This window comes from Peromyscus californicus, unplaced genomic scaffold (assembly GCF_007827085.1).
Source record: "Peromyscus californicus insignis strain IS unplaced genomic scaffold, ASM782708v3 Scaffold_3__1_contigs__length_106647218, whole genome shotgun sequence".
NCBI lineage: Eukaryota > Metazoa > Chordata > Mammalia > Rodentia > Cricetidae > Peromyscus > Peromyscus californicus.
In genome coordinates, this window is record NW_026294551.1 from 1,477,850 (window position 1) to 1,503,422 (window position 25,573).

General features: G+C 49.4%; 1 protein-coding gene across 5 annotated transcripts in view; it reads right to left on the minus strand.

Moving 5' to 3' along the window:
* The window catches only part of Aspscr1 (ASPSCR1 tether for SLC2A4, UBX domain containing), a 40,292-nt gene extending 17,861 nt beyond the window's left edge, over window positions 1–22,431 (minus strand). Inside the window, exons 1-7 of one of the 5 annotated variants that reach the window (XR_008222173.1) lie at window positions 22,275–22,431; window positions 21,284–21,339; window positions 17,054–17,168; window positions 15,637–15,737; window positions 5,913–5,970; window positions 4,105–4,178; window positions 3,343–3,772 (exon numbers count right to left, since the gene is read on the minus strand). Coding sequence is in view for 4 of the 5 variants with exons in the window: in XM_052756051.1 (XP_052612011.1) it covers window positions 3,343–3,772; window positions 4,105–4,178; window positions 5,913–5,970; window positions 15,637–15,737; window positions 17,054–17,168; window positions 21,284–21,339; window positions 22,275–22,376 (936 nt within the window). In the remaining variant the exon portion in view is untranslated. Of the gene's footprint in view, window positions 1–3,342; window positions 3,773–4,104; window positions 4,179–5,912; window positions 5,971–15,636; window positions 15,738–17,053; window positions 17,169–21,283; window positions 21,340–21,439; window positions 21,553–22,274 lie in introns of those variants that run through there. The other 4 variants (XM_052756051.1, XM_052756055.1, XM_052756052.1 and 1 more) reach the window with 4 other exon arrangements.
* Window positions 22,432–25,573: the final 3,142 nt, after the last annotated feature.

Here is a 25,573-nt window from a genome sequence, read left to right on the forward strand (position 1 = left end):
CACAGGATGGAGACCCCCCAAAAAAAACACAGAGGATGCTGGAGGAGGCCAAACGATGGGGGAGAAAAGGATAAAGAGGCAAAGGGCAAAAGGTACACTAGGCAGTGAGATGACCCCGGGAGACTCCCTCCCTAATGGTGGGCCTCTGTCATTGTCTGTGTCCAAACCTACAGCAAATCTGAATGTAAGGCATGGGCCTGGATGGTGGGGATGTGCCCTGTCAGCCTGTCCACTTCATGGGACATCCTGTCTCCAAACACTAATAACAGCGGCACCAGCAACCCTCCAGTGCCACATCACCATCGGGAATGTGAGCACAGTAGGAGAAGGGCCACTCTGGAGAGGTGTGCAAGTGGGGACATTAACATCAGTATCACTTCAGAGTGAGACAAGTGACAACTGAGTCCCAGACTGGCTCCAGGGACTGGGTTTGAGGACCAGGAAGCTGCCTTGCTAATGATATCCCAGGCAGGAAACTTGTGTCAAATGAAAGAACTTCTCTCCAAGCTAGGCCTAGTGGCACTTGGATGGATGAAACAGGAGGGTCACAAGTTCAAGGTCATCCTGGATACATGCTCAAGAGCTATCTCAAAAAAGAAAAACAAAGTGGCTAAGGAGATGCCTTAGTGGTTATGATACTCTCTCAACAGGTAAGAGGGTGGTATCTTAGGTCCCTAGAACCTACACAAATGCCAGGTGTGAGCCAGGCAGTGGTGGCATACACCTTTAGTCCCAGCACTCAGAAGGCAGAGGCAGGCAGATCTCTGAGTTCAAGGTCAGCCTGGTCCACAGAGTGAATTCTAGGACATCCAGAGCTACACAGAGAAACCCTGGGGGGTGGGGGGAAGGGGAACACCAGGTGTGCATGACAGCCCACCTATAATTCCAGTCTCCAAAGGCAGAGACAAGGGATCCCCAGAACAGTCTAGGTAGCAAGATTAAGCCACATGGGTGAGCTCTGGGTATGACTGAGGAACCCTGACTCAATGAATAAGGTGGAAAAATGATCAAGGATGATTCCGGACATCAACCTCAGGCTTCCACATGCCTATGTACACATGTGCATACATATTCAAACCCACATCATGCACACTTTTACAAAACATGGATACATACATGTACACACATGAAAACATTAAAATAGCTGGGTGTGATGGCACATCCCATTAATCCCTATATAGAGGGAGATCTCTATATGAGTGAAGTAGCCAGCTTGATCTACATAGCAAATTCCATACTAGCCAGGGCTACACAGTGAGACCTTGTCTTTAAAAAATAATAATTCCGGGGCTGGAGAGATGGCTCAGCGGTTAAGAGCACTGGCTGTTCTTCCAGAGGTCCTGAGTTCAGTTCCCAGCAACCACATGGTGGCTCACAACCATCCGTAATGAAATCTAGTGCCCTCTTCTGGCCTGCAGGTGTATATGCAGACAGAACACTACATAATAAATAAATAAATCTTTAAAAAAATAGTAATAATAATAATAATAATTCCAGCTGGGTGTGGTGGCACATGCCTTTAATCTTAGCACTTGGGAGGCAGAGGCAGGCGGATCTCTATGAGTTCAAGGTCAACCTGGTCTATATAGTGAGTTCCAGGACAGTCAGGACTACACAGAGAAACCCTGTCATGAAAAATCAAAATCAAAATAATAATAATAATAATTCAAATATTTTTTAGGAAAATAAATAAATAATCATCTTTCCAAACAGCTGCTTTCCTTTTAAGATGGCAGCTACAAGGCTCCAGGCCATGGCCACCTCATAGCCTGGCCCAGAGCTAACTTCAGGCAATGTGCTGGCCAAAGACCCTCTCCAGCCCTTGGGCAAGAAACCACAGGTTTTGCTGAATGAAGTCCTGCTTGGCTGGACTCTGGAAGACTGGGGCTCTTCCCAGGACCAAGCTCGTGAAGGAGCAGAGCTGACAGTCCAAGAACTCCAAGTATTTTCTAAGGAAATCTTCAAGGAAGTTTTACTCATGTAAGGTACTCTTGGGTTGCCCAGAGGACCTAAGGACAAGCAAATGCCACACCTGGAACCAAAAAATGTGTGCAGATGGAAACACCCACAGCATACCACTTCCCAAGAAGCCAGTGGAAGCTTCTGTCTAAGCTACGAAGTTCCAAAGATGAGCCAAATAGAAAACCACACCAGTTTTGCGGGCAGTAACAGACCAACAGTGGCCCACACGATGTCCTCCTGCTGGATAGGGCCATCAGCCAATGCAGGGAAGACAGAACTGGACACTGACATGGCATGGACCTTCACCCCCCCCCCACCCCTGGTGCAAAGGTGGTCTCTGGCAGGAGTGCCTCCACAGGCTGGGAAAAGGTGCTCACAAGGCCACATCCTGTCCCATCAACTGCCCATAAAGAGTGATTCAAAATGAAAGTGTTCTTCCATCCCTTGAGTGGTGTGATAAGGAGAGTCAGAGACAAACGGGGTGAAGGCAACAGTAACAGCTGCAGCTCAGAGACGGACCCAGAACGGAGATGAGGAGCTGTGCCAGGCGTGGTGGTGCACACCGTTAATCCCAGTGCTCAGGAGGAAGAATCAGGCAGACCTCTGTTCAAGGCCAGCCTGGACTACACAGTAAGACCCTGTCTCAAAAAAACAAAAACTGGAAAAAAAGATAAAAACTGTTTTGCAAAACTAGTTAAGTGGGTTGTGCACTGCAACAACGGGAACACACAGCAACAGTGTGTTATTACACTGCACAGTAACAAGCTCTACCTCGAGAAAGCCCACCACACAACACAGGTCATTCTAGACCAGGGACCACTGAGTGGGCCATTTCCTGAGGGCTCAGGAGAATGAGCTGCTCTCTCCTCCTAACTAAGATGAGCAGCAGCCAACAGCACTTTCCATGCCAAAGTCATCCCTACCAGCAGGCTCAGATCCCCCTGTTTAAACTTTCAATGAAGTTATAGACATCCTGACCTACAGACAATTTCACTGCCTTTCTTACCCAATTAACTCCTACCTAACACAATCTCCACTTATGCCTCAAACCTGCTGCCCAGCAATAAGACGATGACAGGAAAGATGCCTGGCATGGGAATGCTCAAAGCCACTTTCACCTTATCAAAACCTCCCAACCAGGCAGAAGGTGGGTAGCTGCTATTCTCAGTCACCCCATGGGCGTACACCAGGTTTAAAACCCCGTGTAGATCATTCTGGGTGGCACAAGCATGCTGGTGGTGATATGTGCAGTTCATATTTCCACATACTTAAATGGGAAGCTCAGACCGAACCATCCTGTTCCCAGGAGATGCCTGCAAACGTGTGGCCACCATAGCCAGCATGGACAGCATTCAGTCTTGGTCAGGAGAAAGCCCTTACCGGTTCAGGCTCCTGCTGAGTCTCCTCACCGGGCTTTGACTTCTTGGGCTTAGAAGGGCCCCCAGGGCCAGAGAAAGACTTGGGTGACTTGGCTAAAGGTGATGTCAGAGGTCTAAAGGACCCAGAAGGGCCCCCCAGCCGTTGCCCCCCACCAGAGAAGGGAACAAACGGGGCAGATGCAGACTCCTTTGTGCTTTGCTTTGCCTGAGCATCTGCTGGCTTTGGGACACTCCCAAGGCTGGTCCCTGAGGTGCTTGCATCACCCTGATGGTTCAGGTCTCCTCTGCTGAACTCCCCAGAGTTCAAAGGAAGCAAGGGGCTGCTGGATGCCTGGTCAGCTGACATGGAGGAGGTTGGACTTCCTGGGGCCTTGCTCCTGACTGCAATGGGCTCCTGTTTGCCCATGGTGTCATATTGCTTTATGACAAACCTGGGGGAAGCAGAAAAGTGAGTGTAACACCATCAAGTGGTCATTCCCTCCTTCAGGTCCCTTCTGAAACCCACTTCTCCTCTCTCCAGAGGAGAAAAGAGAAAACGGCTGGAAGGAGTGGCCCCTGAAGGCAGTTATGCCCACTAATCACCAAGAGTGCTGCACTACCTGCACTCCTAATCCCAGGCACATTTTTCTCCCCAGTTTCTCCATATTCTCCACCCGCCTCCATGCTCTCCACCTCAGACTCAGAAGTGCTGGGATTATAGGCATGTGCCACACCTAGCTCCCTTTCTTTTAACTAAACAGATCCCAAAGCCTAGAGCCCCTACCTGATGGTGGCACTACCGCCTGTTAGGCCCAGTGACTGAAGCGTCGTGTTCTGCAAGGCAGCTCTACCAGTCACCTGCAAAAAAACAAAAGACACATAGACCCCTACCTGGATCCTCAAGCCTGGAACAACCCCTCTACCTACTGAGCTCTGGTTGGTAAAATCCCCCCAGGCCAAGGCCCAGTGTTGATCAGGTGCCCTCTCTCCACACCCCTCAGCTGTCCCTGAAAGTCCCCACGTTCTGTGAAAGCAAGTATGCAACTGGTCTGCAGCTGGTGAGGACCCGCTAATCATCTGTGTCCTGACCTGGCCTGGCTTCCTCAGCTGTGCACTGATCCTACTATGTCTAGAGGGGCAGACTGAGCTGAGTTAGGATGCCCAGCAACCCAGAATCCTGTGCTCAGCCTTCAGTTATGCTTAGGGACTCACAGATGGCTCCTTGGCCAGCATCTTGGGATGAGGGCAGACTGCAGGCCCCATACTCCCAATACTCCCCATACCCCCTGAGCTCCACAGCCACCACTGGCCAACATCTCCACTGGGCCTCCCCAGTATCTTTCTTAGACCTGTCATAGTTCCAGGCCACCACACTACAGTCAGCTTCATGGCCCTCTACAACAATGGGCAAGAGGCAGCAGGCAACTTGAGCCTGGGGGCTCCAGGCAGATAGATCCCTGTATCAGGTTCTTCTCAGTACCACACAGGTGTCTACCAGGTCACAGAGAGAGTCGACCCTGTCTGGTAGACCGAAGGCAAGGTGGTGGTACCCACTCGTCAAAGCTCTTTGAGCTGTAGGAGCCCAAAATCAGAATGCATGGTCTCACATGCTCTTCTGGCCTGGCCTGGCCAGGGTGACAGGCCCCTTTCAGCATACCATCTGACTGTGGCAACTACTCTACTATTGCCAGCCTCAGCTACTTCAAAAACACTGCCCAGTCTGTCTAGGTCCTCCCCTCTCCCAAGTCACTTCTGACAACTCAGCTCAGGGCAGGGAGGGCTGAGGCAAGACTGGCCACATCCACTGAACCAATGCTGACCCTCTGAGGAGCTATCCACAAGGGCAGACAGTCACACATAGCACGAGACCCAGAGTATGTGGCCAAGCAGGATGATGAGGCTGGGGTCCCTGGGGTCCTGTGGTCCATCTCTTCACAGGAAGAACGTGGTCAGAGCAGCCTCCTCAGCCTCCAGGGGATCCTCAGAGTTCCTCATGCCCCACACAGCCTTGGGTTGAGGAATCTCAAATGGGAATTACAGAGAAAGTCCTGTCCCACCCCAGGGCCTTCCTGAGGACCCGCAAAAACAGCACACCTCTGCCTAAACCAGGACAAGGCACCGGGCCAGGGAAGAAACAAAAAGCCCCTGTGAGGTCAGGGGACCCAGAGCTAGGAGGGTCCTCATGGTGGCGGGCGGGCGGGGCTGGTGGGGCTGGTGGGGCGGGCGGGGCTGGCGGGCCAGCACAGACTCTCTGCCAGCTTTGCCAGCGCCACGCTGCACTCAGTTTTGAAAAAGATCAAAACACGGAGCAAAGCAAATATTTACTAAAATGAAACCACTTTTGTGGCTCTCGGCTTTGAGAGAAGCTGAGAAAACAAACAAGGCACTGAGGGCGGCTTCAGGGGCGGCCCAGGCGGCCGTGGTCGGCTTCCAGTGGAGCCGGCTGTTCTGCTTTTTCCACAGAACACATCATGCTTTCAGGAGCTGTTGCTCCTGCCACTGCTTTGAAGACTCAAGTCAGTGAAATTTCCAGGTTGGAAAGTGGGCTGGGCTGCTGGAGTGTAGGAGAGCAGTCGGGTGGCCAACACCTACCTCATCTCTCATGTACACACAGACAGGGGTCCTCTCACCCAGTTGCTGCAGACGCTCCCTATAAAGATCAGAAAGAAAACATCAGGAGCCCACTACAGGGGATGGCAGAGACTTCAGGACCCCTAGCCCAGCACTGTGGAAATTCCCAGGATCCAGGCTCAGGGGCTCAGCCCTCTGCTAGCCATTTCCAGCCTTCCTAATTCTCTCCTCTATCCCATAACCTTCAGAAGGAGGCAACCAAGGGCTGCATGGAGCCCCAAATAGGGCCTCAGCCATCATCACATGGCCAAGGATTCCTCCTAACCTCTCCAGCCAAAAGGCCACCATATGGCACGAGACCTGAAGGGGATAAGCAGCCCTACCCCCATGTTGCACATTGCCAACATCATCTCACGAAACCTCCAAGCAGTCTGGAGGGTTCTGGGTCTAGCCTTTTTTATCTGGAACTGCCTCTAAGAGCTGACACCCAAGACCAGCTCAAGACACAGATCCATTCAGCAGACTCTAAGCAATCTAGGTTCTCAAGGCTATAAGCACTGCCATAAGCTATTATTCCGTTAGCCCAGACCCCAGAAGGGAACAATAGGACTGAAGGGAGGGTAGCAATCTCCCAGAAGGGCTAGAGAATATCAGTTCTTGACCTGCAGGCAGCTTAAAGCAATGGCCTGCAACAATGGCCCAGAGCCCCAAAAGACTGGACTGCACTAAGTTGTACTGGATTCCACCACATCCTAGCCATGTCCCTTTTGTGCTGGAGAGCACAAGTGTCCCTTTTGTGCCTGGACACAGAGAGTGGGAGTAGTGCCTGCCCTCTTGTGAAGAACAACCAGATGTCCACAGGGTTAGCTTCCAAGGTGATAGTTACCCAAAACAGAATGAGAGATCTGGTCTGCCCCATCCTGTATGGCAGTCACACACAGCACTCAGCTTCACTGATCAGCTGAGAGCAAAGGCAGAGAGCAGGAAAGGGCTGGAAAGCATCACAGATGGATGACAGACATGGTAGGCACCTGTCCCCACTCTCCCATTCTCTATCATTCTCACTACCTTTCAAACAATGTCCCCGAGGGCTAAGCACTTGGGCCCTTTCTCTTTTCTCCACATATTGCCACTCTGCACAAGGAAGCCCCAAGAAGCACCCAGGGGGCACTGGTTGGACCCAAGCACAGTAAGTCACACAGTAACACCCCCCCAACACACACACACACACACACACACACACACACACACACACACACACACACACACACACTGTAGCCCACCTTTTGCTGACACAAGGTGACTAGTCGGGGCTGGATGACTGGCTGGCCCTGAGCATTTCCTCTGCCAATGCCCATGAATTTCCTCTGCCAACTAACTGAATGGGAGTTAGTTCCTGCATCTAGAGATCCCATCTCAGACCTTAGTGAAAACATGCTCAGGTCAATTGTTCTCCAAAGAAAAAGGGAAGAGTTGGGCCCGTGGGCAAGGACTAGGCAAAGGAGAAGACCACAACCCAGCCATGCCTCATGGTCATTATGGCCCAGATAGACGGGCAGAGTCAGGACGAAAGGATTAGGAAAGTGTTGGGCTTGGACAGGGCAGGGCAAGGAGAGGCAGAAGTCAGTATGTGAGGACCATCTAGATGTAAAACACATGCACAGGACTGACTCCTCAAGAGAGTACTTGGAAACCCCCACGGTGCTCAAAGCACCTTTGGGGTACACGTGTGTCCAACACAGCTCCAACAGGTCAGGGTCACAGGAGTGAACCTGGCACTGGTGGAAGAAAATGAAGACTGAGTGTCAGAACCAAAGCCCCGCAGCAAGGCAATCAGAAAAGCAGATGAGCATTTGAACCCAAGTCCACCAGTGGCTCTCTGCAGCCTGTGTGCAGGGCATGTTTTCCTTTGGCACTCTTGCCCCGTTTTGCCCTTGTATGTTCCCCACCCTGGAGTACTGCCCTTCCTGACAAGGCCCAGCATTGCTGCTTCACCTGTCTCCAGAGGCCTTGTCAGGACAGCAAGACAACAGAGCTTAAGGAGACCACAAAGCCCATCCCACAAGACAGGCTTCTGGCTCAGTGGGATATGTACAGTCCAAGCTGGTATCCCTTCCAGAACTGTAGAGGGCCTTTCACCACGTCACTGTGTATCTATACTGGAACTATCCTTACTAGCCAAGAAGACAGGCCAGAGAACAAGGATACAGACTGGGAAAGAAGACAAGAACACTAAGAGGCTTTGCCTCCCAGATACCAGACACATACCATATTCCTGCAAGAAGGCCATACTGCCTGCCACCTAACCCATGGGTGCCCAAACTAGCAGCAAGGGCATGGCCAATGCAGTGCCCCTTCTAGGAGTCCTTACCTGGGGCATTATAGGATAACAAACCACAGATAGGGACAGAGCTCAACATCAAGTTATCAGACAGTGGGCAGCTTGGATGTGTAGCTTCTCCAGAGCAAGCATCAAGCGGATCAAATTCCCTCATGCAGAGTCTAAACATGCCATGTGGCCACAGGCCCAGGAAGGGGCAGCCAAAATAGCTTCCAGACCTGCCACCCCTGCCTAGCAAGCAGAACTGCCAGTCCTGGTGATGGGACTGGAAGACATCCCCTCATGCACTAGTGGGGACACCATCACACCCACACAGACTTCACAGGACCTACTCCTTCCCCCCAGGCTAGACTGAGCCACAGGACATCAAGCTCCAGAATGAGAAATGCACCACCAGGTGGTGGCTAATGGCTTCTATGGAACACACTCACCCACATGAAAGATGCCCCAGGCATAAGGTAAGTGCTAGTGGTATCTAGCAAGGTCTCCAAGACCAGCAAGCCTCCCCTGGCAGGAGTCAGTGTGGCTGGCAGGACATAGATGCCATTGCTGTTGGCTTCAGATGCACGTTTCACCCACCACAAAGCTCATCATCCCTTTAGGAGTGAAGAGTCTGGGTATTTGGGGCTCAGCTCCTTGTAAGGGCACTGGATGCTGAGGACAAGCATTGTCCACACCCTTTGTATATGTCATCTGTTCAGACTTCACTAACACAGGACCGGTGTTAACATCAGTGCCGTCAAAAAAAGCGTGGCACTACCATGTCCCCAAATACAAGATACAAGAATGGCACATACAGGTAAAACCAGCAAAAAAAAAACAAAAAACGAAAAACACCAGATCTGTGACTACAGGTAGTATGGCTTCTCCTGGTTTAGGTGCCCTCTGAGGGTGAAGCCATGTCCTAAGAGCACTAGATGCCAATGCCCACTGCCATATGACAGTGGAGTCCCATGTGCTCATGTTCTGTCTAGAGGGACCAAGGAGACCCAGACAACTGAGCTACACAAGTCTAAGGAAGGAAGCCTTTTGTCCTACCCAGACAGTTTCAGCCAGAAGCTGAGATGGTACCCACTGGGTATACAAACCTACCCTGAATACGGCCACAGGCTTGACCTCAGAGCCCCAGAGGAGTGCTATGCTCACCCACAGTCTTCTCTACAACCTGTCACACTCTGTGCACCCCAAGAATCACCCCACTCTTCTGAGAGTTGTAGCTAACCACTCAGAGTCAAGAAAGGGCTGGGTGACATAGTAAAGCCAGGGTGGGACAGAGGGACAGGTGCAGAGAAGAGGACCCCGTTGAGGAAGGGGAACATCTGAGGACAGGGCAAATGGAGTCAGCAGGGGTCCTGGGAGTGTCCAGAATATGCAGCTGGCATCTCTGAGGGCAAGTCCCCTCTGCAATGAGTTCTTGAACTTGACATTTAGAAAACAAACAAACAAAAAGAACCAAAGAATAAAAAAATCACCACTGTTCTCAAACAGACTTCAGAGAGTAGCCTGGGGGCAGAGACAGGCAGAATCTGAACCTGCCTGAATCCTGGGGTGTTCCAAAGCACACCCTTCAGTTCATGTCCTCCCAGCCCCTTACACCCCATCTCCTCTGTCTTACTCAACACTTCCTGATGGCCACTTGCCTGATGTGGCCTGCTGGACTGGCCCTACTGACTACACTCCCATATGGGCTATGTGGATAGCCACAGGACCTCCGGACATGTGGTGAATTCTGACTCATAGCAGGATGCCTGGGTAATACTACAAAGCCCCAGGGTCCCTGACTCTCTACACACATTCTTAATCTCCACTTCTATAGCCTTTGGACACTGTTTTTTCCATTTGTGTCTTGCCTAACCACAGAAGGGGTGCTCCATCATATGACCATAAAACAAGCACAGGCCCATCTGCATGGCCAGTGATCAGTGCAGCTGTTCACCAGACATCAGGGTTTGGGAGCATGGGGCAGCTCAGAGTCAGTGACCCCAGCTACTCTCCTGGTGCCCGAGAAGTAGATAGCAGGCCTGGCCAGTCCCTGAGGCAAGCAACTAGGGCTGGCCAACGCTCCTAGTGAGACTCTCCAATTTCAAAAACGTCATGCCAGGTCTGGAAAGATGGCTCTGCAGTTAGGAGCACTTGTTGCTCTTAACAGAAGACCTGGCTTGGGTTTCTATAACCCACATGGTGGCTCACAGGCATCTGTTAACTCCAGTTCCAGAGGTGTTATGGATGTACACCATCTACAACATCCAGTTAGGTGTATGTATACCAAGCACGTATATGTACACATACATATATGCAGACAAACATGAAAACCAGAAATAAATAAATCTTCAAGCCAGGCATGGTGGTACATATGTACCCATGTACCACCCAGCACTCAGGAAGCAGAGGCAGGAGAAGGCAGGCAGATTCTTGAGTTTAAGGCTAGCCTGGTCAGGGACAGAAAAATCTTGTCTCAAAAAAACAATAAATAAATAAATAAATAAATAAACAAATCTTCAAAAGTCTTATGCCATAAATAACCTAAGTTTCAACTGATTACATGTTCAAAGGACAATATTTTTTGTTTTTGTTTTTTCAAGACAGGGTTTCACTGTGTTGTGTAGCCCTGGCTGTCCTGGATCTCACTCTGTATATCAGGCTGGCCTTGAATTCACAGAGATCTGCCTGCCTCTGCCTTCTGATTAAAGGCATGTGCCACACTCCCTTACCCCCACCCCCAGCTTCAAAGGATAACATTTTAGGTGTACTTAGTTAAACTTAGCAATAGTTAATTATGATTCTTTTTACTTTTCATTAACATGGTTTCTATAAAGACCACAAGGCATTCCCAATGGTCTGGGTGGGGGTAGGTCAGGCCAGAAAGACCCACTTTCCAAAGCTATACTACTTCTAGTCCAGAAAGCCACCCAGTGCCCCCCAAACACATACACACAAAGCATGCTTTATATACAATATGACAACCTCAATAGGGCCCTTTCGTGGGCTATGGACCTCAGTGCCCAATCTCTGGCACTCCCACAGGCATGGCACTCCCAGTCTTCCTGGATTCTTCCACCTTCCAGGAAGCATCAAGGAGGTGAATACCTAAAGCCTTGGACTCACCACTTGGAACTTGCTTATCATCAAATCTCCACTGATGAGACTGTTGTTCCTGCTACACAGTCCCTATCCCTCACCGTGAAACTGAAAATGCACCTACCATGGAACATGAGTGGGCAGCAGCTCAGGTCTGAAAGTTCAGAGCTGGAATTCATGGATGTCTTACCTCTCGGTCCAGTGATTCTATCTCTGAATTTATCTGAGGGAGGAAGCAGGATGGCAGGAAGCTGAGTGTTCCACTCAGTTCTTGCCTATGCAGGCCACACAAGGAGGAGCAAGGTGTCAGCACAGTACACAAATCAGGAACAAATGGAGGCTATATCCACTCGGTAGAAAACAACATGCAGGAAGGGGCACGATAAGCATCTTCAGGAAAACATTTATGACAATCACAAGCAAAAAAGAAAGACCTGATAGCACAGAATGACAGCATGCAAGCATTCAGGAGACTGAGGCAGAAAGAATCTACACTCGACAGGTGGTGGTGGTGGTGGTGGTACATGCCTTTAATCCCAGCACTTGGGAGGCAGAGGCAGGTGAATCTCTGTGAATTCAAGGCCAGTCTGGTCTACAGAGCGAGATCCAAGACAGGTACCAAAACTACACAGGGAAACCCTGTCTCAAAAAACCAAAGAGGGAGAGAGAGAGAGAGAGAGAGACCCTGTCTCAAAAAGTTAAAGAAGTGGCAGTGAGATGGCTTAAGCAGGGAAATGTTTGCCACATAAACATGAAGATCTGAGTCCAATCCCCCAGACATCACAAAAAAAAAAGAGCTGAGCCTCGCCGGGCGGTGGTGGTGCACGCCTGTGAGTTCGAGGCCAGCCTGGACTACCAAGTGAGTTCCAGGAAAGGCACAAAGCTACACAGAGAAACCCTGTCTTGAAAAACCAAAAAAGAAAAAAAAAAAAAAAAAAGCTGAGCCTCATGGCAAAACCTGTAATACCAGTGCCAGGAGACAGACAGGAGGGTCCCTAGGCCTTACTGGCCAGCCAATCTACCTGAATTGACAAGTTCAAGGGGTACACACACACACACACACACAGAGTAAAAAAGAGTGAGCTAAGGATATATTAGTGGTAGAACACATGCCTAGCATGCACAAAGTCCTAGGTTCAATCCCCAGTATCATGAAAGAAAGCTAGGCATAAATCACTCTGTATCGAATACTCCCATGTTTAAAAAGTATCTATAATATCCATGGGCAGACATGCCAACTGTCATGGGCCCAGGGGCATTGACCTCACTCAGGGCTGCATAGTCTCCCGGATCATGCTATTATCTGTGTCTTCAACTGCACTCATAGTAGGAGTCAACAAACCCTGAAAGACAAGGACACCAGTGTTTTCTCCTACTTCTTCCGGTTCCCTCAGCTTCTTACCAGGAGACACCCTAAGATATTCAAGGCCATTTCATCTTCATTCTCCTGAGATAAAAGACACGACAGTAAAGGAGAAGCAGCCCACTTGATCCTGCACTGAGCCTAGGGGGACACCCAAGAATAGCACCTTGGCTCTCAGGCATTTTCTCTGGGCCTTGCATATTTCCTGGCTTCTTTACACAGCTATTTTGTTTTATCTGTACCCACCCCTAATGCGCCTTGAGGAAACTTACCCCAGCCCCCAGCCCCCTAGCACCCCAGCACCCCAGCACAAAGTCTGTAGTCTCCTTCCTTGGAGACCAGCAGCTTCTTACAGAGATATGCACAGTAACTTAGGACCTTCCACAGCTAGAGTTGCCTGTTCTATCCTCACTCTTCTATGACACCCTGGCAAGAGAAAGAATTCTAGCACAAGAATATCTTCAAGGTACTCTGTCCTCCACAGGGGTTCCAGGCCTGTCCTCCCTTGTGAAGTCAACAGAATCATTTCTGTCCCCAGATCCTACATTTCACAAGATCCCTTGATAAGGGTCTTCTGCCTACTGGCTGTGTCTACAAGCCTCTCAGTCAGGGCCACTGTGTCTTCAGCTCTGGAAAGTTCCCTGCTGCAGCCAGGCTGTCTGGAGCCTCCATTCTCCGGACCTGCTTTGCAGTGAGTGACCTGACACAGGGGGCTGGCCCCGACCGAGTGATCTGCTCTCTGCCCTCCATGAGTACAGAGCTTCAAGCAGCCCGACAGTAGCCAGCAGTAAGATGCCAAGCCAGGTCCAAGCATTGGCCCAGGTCTGCTCTGTCAGTCAATACCCACAACCACCATGGGGAGGAGCCCATGTAGCTGCAGCAGTGCTCCGGCAGGTGACCTGCAACTGTGGCTGAAGGACAAGCTGAGGCGGCCCCAACTGCTGCTGTGTTCCTACATTCCAACAATTCCTTCACACCTTGGCCTACCAGCCTGCCTGCCTGCCTGCCTGCCTTCTTCCTCCCTTGTTTTTGGAGACAAGGTCATGCTATATAGCCCAAGCTGGTCTGTAACTCACTGTTTAACCCAGGCTGGCCTCAAATTCACAAGCCTCCTGCCTCAGTGTCCTGAATTATGGGCATATGCCATGCCTAGCAGAAGAATGCACTTTTTGTGTGTGTGCCCTCATGCACATACATGTTACCAGGCATCAAATGCAGGGCCTTACACACACTTGGCAAGTGCTCCCCACTGAACTATATCCACAGCCTGAATGACCCTTTCTAACCAGTGTGTCTATGATCTCACCAGCACTCTAGGGACATGACAGGTCCTAGAGGTCCTGTCTAACACAACCACTGACTCTCCCTGGCCATCACATGGGCCTCATATTTACATAGCTGCTCACACCTGACCTCAACTCATTTTTTTGTTTGTTTTTTTTTTGTTGTTGTTGTTGTTTTGTTTTTAGAGACAGGGTTTCTGTAGTTTTGGTGCCTGTCCTGGATCTCACTTTGTAGACCAGGCTGGCCTCGAACTCACAGAGATCCACCTGGCTCTGCCTCCCAAGTGCTAGGATTATTTAAAAAATTTAAAAAATAATTTATTTAAAAAATAGTTCGAGGCCAGCCTGGTCTACAGAATGAGTTCCAGGATAGCCAGGACTGTTTCACAGAGAAATCCTATCTCAAAAACCAAACAAACAAAAAAATTATTTAGTTTTATCTTATGCACATTGGTGTTTGCCCAAATATGCATATGTGTGAAGTTTGTCTGTATGAGGGTGTCGGATCCCCTGGAACTGGAGTTATAGACAGTCATGAGCTACCATGTAGGTATTGGGAACTGAACCCAGGTCCTCTGGAAGAGCATCCAGTACTCTTAACCACTGAGCCACCTCTCCAACTCCGTCAACTCAGTGTTAAATCTACTTCAGACCTGGCTTCAATTCCCACTGCTACTAGGGCTGTTGACACCAGTGTCTTAGAGAACAGAACATGCAGAACTTGCACCATCATCCATAGGGACAGCTCAGCATTTCCTGTCCACCGTAATCAGGTTTTGCTACAGCAAGGCATACTTCACCATTGGGGCCACCATAAGAATCAGATTCAGTCATTCTCCTACACACACAAAGCACTGTGCCAGGCCACATCTCACTGTACCAGACACATGAGCTTACTTTGTCCACACAATGCCATGGTACAGATGAGGCCACAGAGACCCAAAAAGGGCAAGCAACTCACCTAAAGCTGTACAGTAAATACTATTCCTTCTATTCTGCTTGTTGAGATCTTTAAAGTAGACAAGACTTGCAGTGAGAGGGGGTTGATGCCTTTAATCCCACCACTCAGGAGGCAGAGGGAGGCAGATCTCTGAGTTCAAGGCCCACCTGGTCTACAGAGCAAGTTCCAGTACAGTCCAGGCTACATAGAGAGACCCTGTCTCGAAACAGAAAAACAACAACAAAACCCCCCAAAAGTAGACAGACTTCCACCCCACAAAGAAAACTTAAATACTATTTTACATACTTCAGAATAATATTTAACTATTAACCAACAAGAACTGACAAACCCACATCAGGAAGACTCTTTTGTATAAATAAAGCAATGTCACAGCAACAAGTAGTTAGTGGCCTCTTGCTCATTCTAATCAAGGATCCCTAAAACACAGACCTTACACAGGCATGGGGAGATAGATCCCACATCTCATTTCCTTTGCAGCTCATCAGGTCTTGGGGTCTTTTGGGTTCCCCACAAAGATGGAGGAACGCCTTTGCTCTTTTTGGAGGACAAGAGGCCAGCAGGCCTGGAAGCTGAGCTGCCAATACCTTCAAATGCACATCTCCAGTCAATCAGGACTGCAAAAGCCAAAGAGCCAGGGCTCTGCAGAAGCACAGTGTGGGTTTCAGACCTCTGCCAGGAGGGGGCGGGAAAGAGCCTGGGATCTGCCTGCCAGTGCTCACCTGGTCTGTACAAAATGGCTGAGAAGCTCCCAGAGGGTCTGGCGGGAACAAAAAGTGTCCTGCAACCTGGAGCCATCATCCAGCTGTAATGCAATTCGAATCTAGAGAGGTAAGAGGTTAACCCCTAATTAGGAAGAAATACACTATCCCAGCAGACCCTCCTGGACACCCATACTGAGGAGGGGTATGACACCTGAGAGGACTTCCCAGGAGGGCTGTATCAAGTTCACGAGCACCCTTATGCAAGCTGCACATTAGTGAGCCATCGTGGAAACATCCCCTTTACCACTACCCCAGCTGCAGACAGCACCAGTGTAGCCTCTCTGGGAGACCAAAGATGAGTTGCTTCCTGACCCAGCCCCCAGCATCCTGTGAAATGTGAACATTTAGTTAAGATGTCACCATCTTCAGGGTAGTTTGTTACACAGCACAGAGGACTAATACCTGGTGCTTTCAATCTCTGTTTATTACTGAGCATACCACTTTATATGTCTCATAGCAACCGCATCTTCAACGAGGAACACGAGCTACAACCCAAAGTGAAGAAAGTCCCCCTGGTCCCCACAGCAGTGTCCTCAATCTTCCTAATGCTGCAACCCTTTAATACAGTTCCTCGTGTTGTGCTGACCCCCAACCATAACATTATTCCATTGCTAGGCCGGGTGGTGATGTTGCATGCCTTTAATCTCAGAAGCTGGGAGGCAGAGGCAATCAGATCTCTGTGAGTTCAAGGCCAGCCTGGGCTACAGAATGAGTTCCAGGACAGGCTTAGGCTCCAAAGCTACACAGAGAAATCCTGTCTCAAAAAAAAAAAAAAAAAAAAAAAAAAAAAAAAAATTATTCCATTGCTACTTCATAACTATAATTTTGCTACTGTTATGAATCATAATGTAAATATCTGATATGCGACCCCTGTGAAAAAGTCATCTGACCCCTCAAGGGGTTGCAACTTACAGGTTGAGAATTACTGCCCTAGATCATGGCAGCAAGTGGGCAAAGCTGCAGCTGAGGCACAGCAAGAGCTCCAAGGAGGCTAACAGAAAAGCAAGTGTCTGTCAGCCACATCCATGCAGCAGTTCAGGAACTCTGACCAGAAACATCCAGCTGGTAGGGAAATGCTACCAACAAAACCAAAACACAAAACAACACAATAAAAAAAAAAAAAAAAACACTGCATAATAGAAGAAATTTTTGACTCCCAGTCTTGAGTTATTCAAGTAGGAAACGTAGCTTTGGCTTAACTAAGGAAGGCAGAATTGATCACAGGACTTGTCTCAACCTCTCCAACCCTTTCTCAGGCCCATGGGCAAAGTTTCGGCATATTTTCCATTCAGTCCACTGCAGTACCATCCCATGCTCCACAGTCCCAGCAGAGACAGAGACGCAGTACCATTGTGTTTCACAGCTGGGCACCTACCACGTTCTCAGGCCCCTCTCGGCTCCGGGACGCAGGCACCATCTCCAGTTTGGCATTGTTAGGCAGGTTGGCAAATCTCCACTGGAGAGAGAGGTCAAGCACGGTCCTCTGAAACCTGAACAACAGACACAGTCACACACTGTCCTGAAAACACAGCCCCAGGCCTACTATTCCCTCAGCCACCAGAGCAGAAAGTTAGGACCTGAAGAAACAAAAGACAAAGTCTCGGACTACAGGGCCCTTTAGAGAGGCACAAGCCTGGCAGGGATATGAATTGGAACACAACAGGATGAGCCTATGCAAAGGTAAGGATGGCACCAAGAGATACTGTAACAGAGACTGGCCTGAGAGCTGACTCTCGGAAAGTTGTCTCCCGGGAATGTGGCTCAGGTGATGGAGTGCTTGCCTAACATGCATGAAACCCTCGGTTCAATCACCAGTACTGTACAACCCTGGTTATGGTAGCCCACGCCTATAATCCCAGTACTTAGAAGGTAGACACAGAAGGATTGGGAGTTCAAGATCATCTTGATTGTGTAGAGAATTGGAGGCCAGCTTGGACTTTTTAAAACCTTGACACATAAAAAGCCCTACATGACGGTGACAACAAGTTGGTGAAAGAAGAGGACGGACTCCAGCAAGCTGTCCTCGGCCTCCACAAGCACGCTGGCACACACCTACCACACACAATTATGTATAAAATACAAAGGAAAAAAGAAAGTTGTCTCAAGCAAGACCAAGGAAAGTTCACCAGACTACCCTCTGTCATTCCAGCTGCCAAAGCTGCTCTGGCTTAGGCAATATAGACCAGCCCAAGAACCCTATTCCCATCACTCCTGCTTGCTGCTATCCAAAGGAGTATGAACCGTACAAGAACCGCCTCTGGACAGAACAGCCCAGTCCAAGGTCCTTAAAGGAATTCAGAGTGAGACCAGACAAGATACAAAGTCACATTAGCCATGACTTCTCTGTCTACATCCCGAAGGGTTAGTGTGCGGGAAGGCCTGAAGAGAGCTCAGTGCCTCCCAATCAGTAAAGAAAGGCCAATGTGGACCCACTTGGAGGACAAGACAAACCTAAAACCTTTGGGTCCTAAGCAGGGAGGCTCCAAGACCTTGGAGGGGCTTCAAACATATGGTTTCTCAGAATCACCAAAGGACCAAGAGATCTGGAAGTGTCAGTGAAGACTCAGGCATTATCCTGGAAATAGCCTCCAAGATGTTTGCCCTCCCAAGACAGCTCAGCTCAAAACTGGAGAGTTCAATGACAGTTCAGGCCACACAAAGATGACATTTGGATCTTGATGCATGGCTCCTGGCATTCCATTATGGGTCAACAAAAAGTTAATACCCGCCCCTTGGAAGAGAAGAGCAGGCAAGAAGGGAGAGAAGCCTGCTCAATGCCATCTCTGGGGGAGGGCCGCAGCCTCCACCCAGTTCCTTCTCATTCTGACTCTGTTAGGATCCTATACATGTGCAGCTCGGGGTCTTGCATCTTACATCATCAAGGGGTGCCGGCGACTACATCATCACGCAATCTGCGCCTTAAAAGGCCGGACGCGGACCCCCCCACCCTCTCTCTATTCTCTGCTCTCTCTCTGCTCTGCTCCCCACTTCCCTCCCCTACCAGGCCTGGCTCTCCTCTCTTCCCACCCCCCTTTCCCTCCTAATAAAGCTCTTAAAACTAACAGTGGGTTCTGCCGTGACCATGGCTTTTTCCACTGGTAACTAGCGCCACCAACCAGTGCCATTTATCTTTTACCCAAGACTCTCTGGGAATAAGAACAACTATCCACCCTACAGTTCACATGTCTGAGAAAAGTTCCAACCCACAACTCTGAAAACACAAAGCTACATGACCTTGCCTAGGGGACATGCATAGGCCACTTGAGGACTGCTGGAGGACAGCAGGGTCCTGAGCTCTATTTTCATGAACATTTAGGAGGAAACTACAGAACTAGATAGATAAATTTGTGTGGATGGAAGACAACAACTTTTGAATATAGAAAGTGACTAGCCCGACATTATAAATGCAAGACACTGTTGGAAATAACAGTTTTCAGGACTGTGACCTATTTATAAAGCCCAAGGGTGTTTGGAAAAACTGAGAATGAGCCAGGTGTGGTGGCATACTCACAATCCCAATACTCAGGAGGTAAAGGCAGGAGGATCTCTGTGAGCTCAAAGCCAGCCTGGGCTACATAGTGAGACCCTCTCTTGCAAAAGAAAAAGAAAACAGAGAGATAAAAGTAGAACTAAGAATGAGACATTGTTGATCCCAATCCTCAACAGAGGCTCAAAAACTGCAAGCTGAGCCGGGCGGTGGTGGCGCACGCCTTTAATCCCAGCACTCGGGAGGCAGAGCCAGGCGGATCTCTGTGAGTTCGAGGCCAGCCTGGTCTCCAAAGCGAGTTCCAGGAAAGGTGCAAAGCTACACAGAGAAACCCTGTCTCGAAAAACCAAAAAAAAAAAAAAAAAAAACTGCAAGCTGCCATAGACATGTTAGTGCAAATCAGGACAGCAGGCCCGAGAACCCACAGCAATGGGTGGAGAGGAAAGGCCACTCAGTTCACAGCCAGGCACCAGCCAGGGCAGTGGCAGCACTTCTTAAACAAATTACAGTCAGTGGATGGAGAGGAGAGACTAGGGCAAAGCTAATACAGTGTTGTAGAGGAACCGACTCAAATTACAGTCATTGCTCCAACCAGACACCATTATGCGGACCATGGGCAGGTTAACAAAACAGAGCTGATACAAAGCTTTGTGGCAGGATACTGCAGGACAGCTTAGCCACTCAGAGCACATGTTCTGTGATTCTTAGACAACCAGAACAGGAGCCTGGAATGGCCTGATACAGGTATCTTTTTAAAGAAACTTTTTCCTAGAAAGCTCATAATGCAGTGTGGGAAAGGCCAGGAGAGTGGGCTCTTGTGTTAGGACAACGATGCTGCGAAAACATGTCTCTACAGTGAAAAGCTATATATGAGATGCATCTCGGGCTGGAGAGATGGCACAGTGGTTAAGAGCACTGACTGCTTTTCAGGAGGACCCAGGCTCAATTCCCAGCACCCACATGGCAGCTCATAACTGTCTGTAACTACAGTTCCAGGGGACCAACACCAAATTAGAAAAAAAAAAAAAAAAAAAAAGATGCATCCCTCGTCTGGCCTTAGACCGGAGGACCCAGTGAAAACTCTGCCTCTCTCTGTACCAATGCACCCACACAGAGAACAGACATGGAAGAACTACAGTGACTAGGAGGGTGACAATCCGTTTACAGGTTTCTACCCATTTCCCCACAACCAGGTCTTTGGGGCTGGAGAGAGGGCTCAGAGGTTAAGAGCACTGATTGCTCTTCCAGAGGTCCCGAGTTCAATTCCCAGCAACCACATGGTGGCTCACAATGAGATCTGGTGCCCTCTTCTGGTGTGCAGACATACAGACAAACAGAACATTGTATACATAATAATTATATAAATCTTTAAAAAAAAAAACCCACCAGGAACTTACATACTCCAACGAGCTAAAATCCTATCCAGTAGGGTTAGACAATGCTCCCCAAAAGATACATCACTGTTCTTGCCCCTAAAACCTGTGAACATGACCTTATTTGGTACAGGTATTTATGAGTGTTAGGAGAGTAAATTAGGCAGGCAGTGGTGTTGCACGCCTTTAATCCCAGCACTCGGAAGGCAGGGCCAGGCGGATCTTTGTGAGTTCAAGGCCAGCCTGGTCTACAGAGCGAGATCCAGGAAAGGTGCAAAGCTACACAGAGAAACCCTGTCTCGAAAAACCAAAAAAAAAAAAAGAGAGAGAGAAAGAGAGCGCACGCGCACGCGCGCTAGAGAGAGAGAGAGAGAGAGAGAGAGAGAGTAAGTAAATTAAATGAGGTCACCCTGGATTATCCAGAAGACCCTAAATCCAGTGACTTGTGTCCTCAAAGCAGACCAAGAGAAGGCCATTTGAAGACCAAGGCAGAAACTGTAGTGATGTAACCACAAACCAAAGAACACCTGGACAACCAGGAGCTGAAAACGCTAAGACCTACCGCTTAAAACATTCAGAGTACAGCCATACTGACACCTAGATTTTGGACTTTGCGTCCAAAACTGGGTAAGAATAAACTTCTTTTAAACTACCCAAGGGGCTTTTCCAAAGCAGAGACAATGTGTGTGTAGAGAAAAGGACCAGACGGATTGAGAAGCCCACAGCCAAGCCTGAGCAAACTCACTTCAGATCGTATTCACTGGGGTTGAAGTCTTGCCGCCGGCATGTGTCCTCCAGTACCTAGGGGACAGTAAAACCTATGTGGACCAGAGAATTCATATGACAGGCACACAAGCCAGCCCACCAAACATCCCACTCAACAGGTCCAAGGAAACCGTACCTGCAAATTCTGTCTGGGTTTCCTCTTCCTACAGGAGACTCCTTCCTGACTTACTCTCCAAACTGTGGCACAGCCTGTCCATGTTCTGGGTTCTAGGTGGCCTCTAGCCACAGATATAACCTGCCTTACAAGGACTACTTTGTGTCTCTATCAATCCTGTGGCCTGACAGCCTCTGTACAACCTTCCTCTGCATGGGCCCAACTCCAAATGGGTCCTGCCAGAGGGTTATGGGGCTGTATTAAGTATGGCAGAACCTTATTTTTGAACTGTGTTCCCCTCACTATGGGCTTCTGGCACAGATACGAATAGTGTGCGCTTTTGCAACCTAACAACAGTGGTTCAATAAACAGGTGTAATTCATACGAGGTCACAAGCGGCAACAGTCAAAAGCAGTGAATGACTTAGCAAAATTCACTTCCGGGCACACAAACAAGGCCTAGCTAGGGTCCGGAAGGACGCCCCTGAGCAGAGCAAGCAGGGACGCCACTCTTCCTGGTGATCGAGAAGAATGGATTCGGACAAGCGCCATAGATTCTGGGCCTCCAGTGGCACGACCCTGTTAATGAGGTCCCTAGACCATGGTGCTCAGTAAAGGTACCCCGAGGATCCCGCCCCGCCCCCGGGACACAGCCCGAGCATCTGCGCCTCAGCCACAGAATGGGGCGGGCAGCCGCGCGAAAGGCACTCATTGGCTGCCCCAAGCACCGCCTACCAAGGCCCGGCCCCGCCCCGCAACCCTGGGAGCAACCGCAGGGGCGGGCCGGGGCGCGGCGACCTCGGGCCATCCGCCCGTCCACCCCTCCGCCCGTTCCCCACCCGAGCTGGTGGCCGCACCTGCAGCAGTACGGTGCTCGGTGTCACCTTCACCGTGTGGCGCCGCCCGTTTGGGGCCAGCACCGACACCGCGGAGCCCCCGCCGCCCGCCGGGGCCGCCATCTTCCGCTCACGTGACCGCGGCCGGCTCGCCTCAAACAACTTTATCCGCAACAGCCGGGACGCACAGCCACGCGGCCTCGGGGGCGGGGCCGACTCGCTTCCGGGCCCCGCCCCAGACTCCGCCCCCGGCACCCTGGTTACGTCCCTGGCTCCGCCTGGGTGCGGAACAGGCGGGTGGGCTAGTCCTGCAGCGTGGCCTGAAGGGCTCTTCCACGGAAGGAACGAACTTCACTCAGTGGCACTGTCCCTTCATCCCGCGCCACATGGTCCCAGGATCCTTCACGCTCTGGAGAATGCATGCAAAAAAGCGATGCTGCCTGCGGCCCGCCTGGGGTTCTGCAGCCACCTGCCTGACACCAAGTGCTAGATATGCCCACACCATATTTGGCCTTCTTTGTACCTACTCCGATGAACACTGATCCTGCCTGCCCCACCTTCTCAAATGTCCCAGTGATCATTATCTTCACATGGTGACAAGCGTCCCTGTGCTGGTCTTCCCCCACTACTTACGCTCTAGACCTTTTTGAAAATTATTTTGTGGGACCGGGTGTGGTAACACACGCACTTGGGAGGCAGAGACAGGCTGAGTTCAAGGTCAGCCTGGTGTACAGAGCAAGTTCCAGGACAGCCAGGGCTACACGGAGAAACCCTGTCTTGAAACATTAAAAAAAATAATTAGTTATATTTATGTATTTGGTTTTTTACTGTGTTTATGTGAAAGAGGGGGTACAGGCATGCCATGGTGCTTATGTGCATGTCAGAGAACTTGCCAGCATCTGTTTTCTCCATCCACCTTGTGGAGCTAAGGGATAGAATTCAGGTTTTCAGGCTTAGAGGCAGGCACCTTTACCTGCTGAGCCATCTTGCTGATTTCAGGCTCTCTCTTGACTTGCAACCATGCTTGGAAGGGGAGTGAAATGCTTGTGGTTCTTGGAATTGTAAAGCTCTCTAAGACGGAGTGGAGAAATTGGCACACACCCCAGAAACACTGAGTGGGCCACATTTTTTACTTGGGCTCAGGTGCCTGGTGGACTTGCCCTGGCCAAGTCCCATGCTGAGCAAGGGCGACCAAGGAACCCATTGCAGCCCTGAGGTGCCAGATCTGGATGGTAGCTGGCCTCACATGCTACAGACTGCAAACACCAGATCTGGAAAAAGCAGATCTCCATGATTCTCCAGCCATGGACCAGCCTCAGCCCCCAACATATGGACATCATTTGTACATGTCTCCCCCTACCTCTGATAACCTAGACTTAGCTAACTCTTAAGTACCATTCTGAACCACAGCTCAGCTGCCTAGCTCTGGCCATGCCACATGTCCATCGGCTTGATTATCTACACCTGCTCCACAGTGTCTGGCAGAGTTCAGGTGCACAGTAGAAGTCTGGAGGACCATGTGCAAACATTAGTCCTTGCTTAAGCTTGTGACACCATGTCTGGGTGCTGTCATGCCTTCATGTAAATGATACATCTGTGTCACACTGTATATTGACAAACGTGGACACCACCTTATGCATGAGGAAAAGAATGTGAAAGTCTATGTTCTATGAAACCTCAGACCTTCACTGAGCTTTGTCCTTTGCCTGGTCTGTTTGGCAAGTTTCTTTTGATTTTTTGACAAATTAGAATTTTTTTAAGGAACTCAAACCTGTTTTCGTTCAACTGTTCCACAGTTAGACTCTTCTGGCAGCACATTTAGAGCGCTGAGGTGACAAGCAGGTCAGACCCTCAGCAGATACAGGGCATCAGTTTGTCCTCAAAGTGAATATGTGAAATTGGTCAAGTTAAGATCAGAGTCCTCCACGGTCAAGGTCGTCTGTTCCTGGTGGAGTGAGTAAACCAGCTCTAGGCTAATTCTTTAAGACTACAAATGTCATGTTTTTCCAAAATCTATTTATGAAGCAATTTTAGCATCAACTGATGAGTGAATTCTTTTTATTTCCTTGACAGTTGTCCTGGCTAGTTTTATGTCCACTTGACACAAGCTAGAGTTATCTGAAAGGAGGGAATCTCAATTGAGAAAATATCTCCATAAGATCAGGCTGCAGGGCATTTTCTTAACTAGTGATTTATGTGGGAGGGCCCAGCCCATTGTGGTGGTGGTATTCCTGGGCTGGTGGTCCTCAGTTCTGTAAGAAAGCAGGCTGAGCAAGCCATGAGGAGCAAGCCAGTAAGAAGCACTCTTCCATGGCCTCTACATCATCTCTTGCCTTCAAGTTCCTGCTGTGTTTGAGTTACTATCCTGACTTCAGTGATGGACTATGATGTAGAAGTGTAAGCCAAATAAACCCTTTCCTCCCCAACTTGCTTTTGGTCATGGTGTTTCATCACAGCAATAGAAACCCTAACTAAGACAACAGTATTGGAGCTTCATTGCAGAACTTCACACATACTACACAAATGCTCTGCCACTCACCAACAGTCCCAATCCATTTATTTTGTTTTATGATAAAGTCTTGCCAAGTTGCCCAATCTGGCCTCAAACTTTTGATCCTCTTTCTCAGCCTCCCAAGTAACTGGGATTACAGGCTCATTTTAACATTTATGGCTGCAAAATTGTGACTTTTTGAATTATCATTCTACCTTCATTAAACATTTTTCCATTAAGAAACACTGTACCTGGGGTCTAGAGAGATGGCTCAGTGGTTAAGAGCACTGGCTGGTCTTCCAGAAACGACATGGTGGCTCACAACCATCCATAATGAGATTTGGTGCCCTCTTCTGACCTGCAAGCATATATGTAAGCAGAACACTGTATACATAATAAATAAATTAATTAATTAATCTTTTTTTTTTTTTTTTTTTTTTTTTGGTTTTTCGAGACAGGGTTTCTCTGTGTAGCTTTGCGCCTGTCCTGGAACTCACTTGGTAGCCCAGGCTGGCCTCGAACTCACAGAGATCCGCCTGGCTCTGCCTCCCGAGTGCTGGGATTAAAGGCGTGCGCCACCACCGCCCGGCTAATTAATTAATCTTAAAAAAAAAAAAAAAAAGGAAAGAAACAATGTACCTGCCAGGCGGCAGCGGCACACACCTGTGGTGGTATTGTGTTCCCCAAATTTTGTGTACCCTAATAAACTTATCTGGGGTCAGAGAACAGAAAAGCCACTAGATACTTAGGATAGGCAGTGGTAGCACACGCCTTTAATCCTAGCATTCCAGAGGCAGAAATCCATGTGTTCAAGGATACAGCCAAGCAT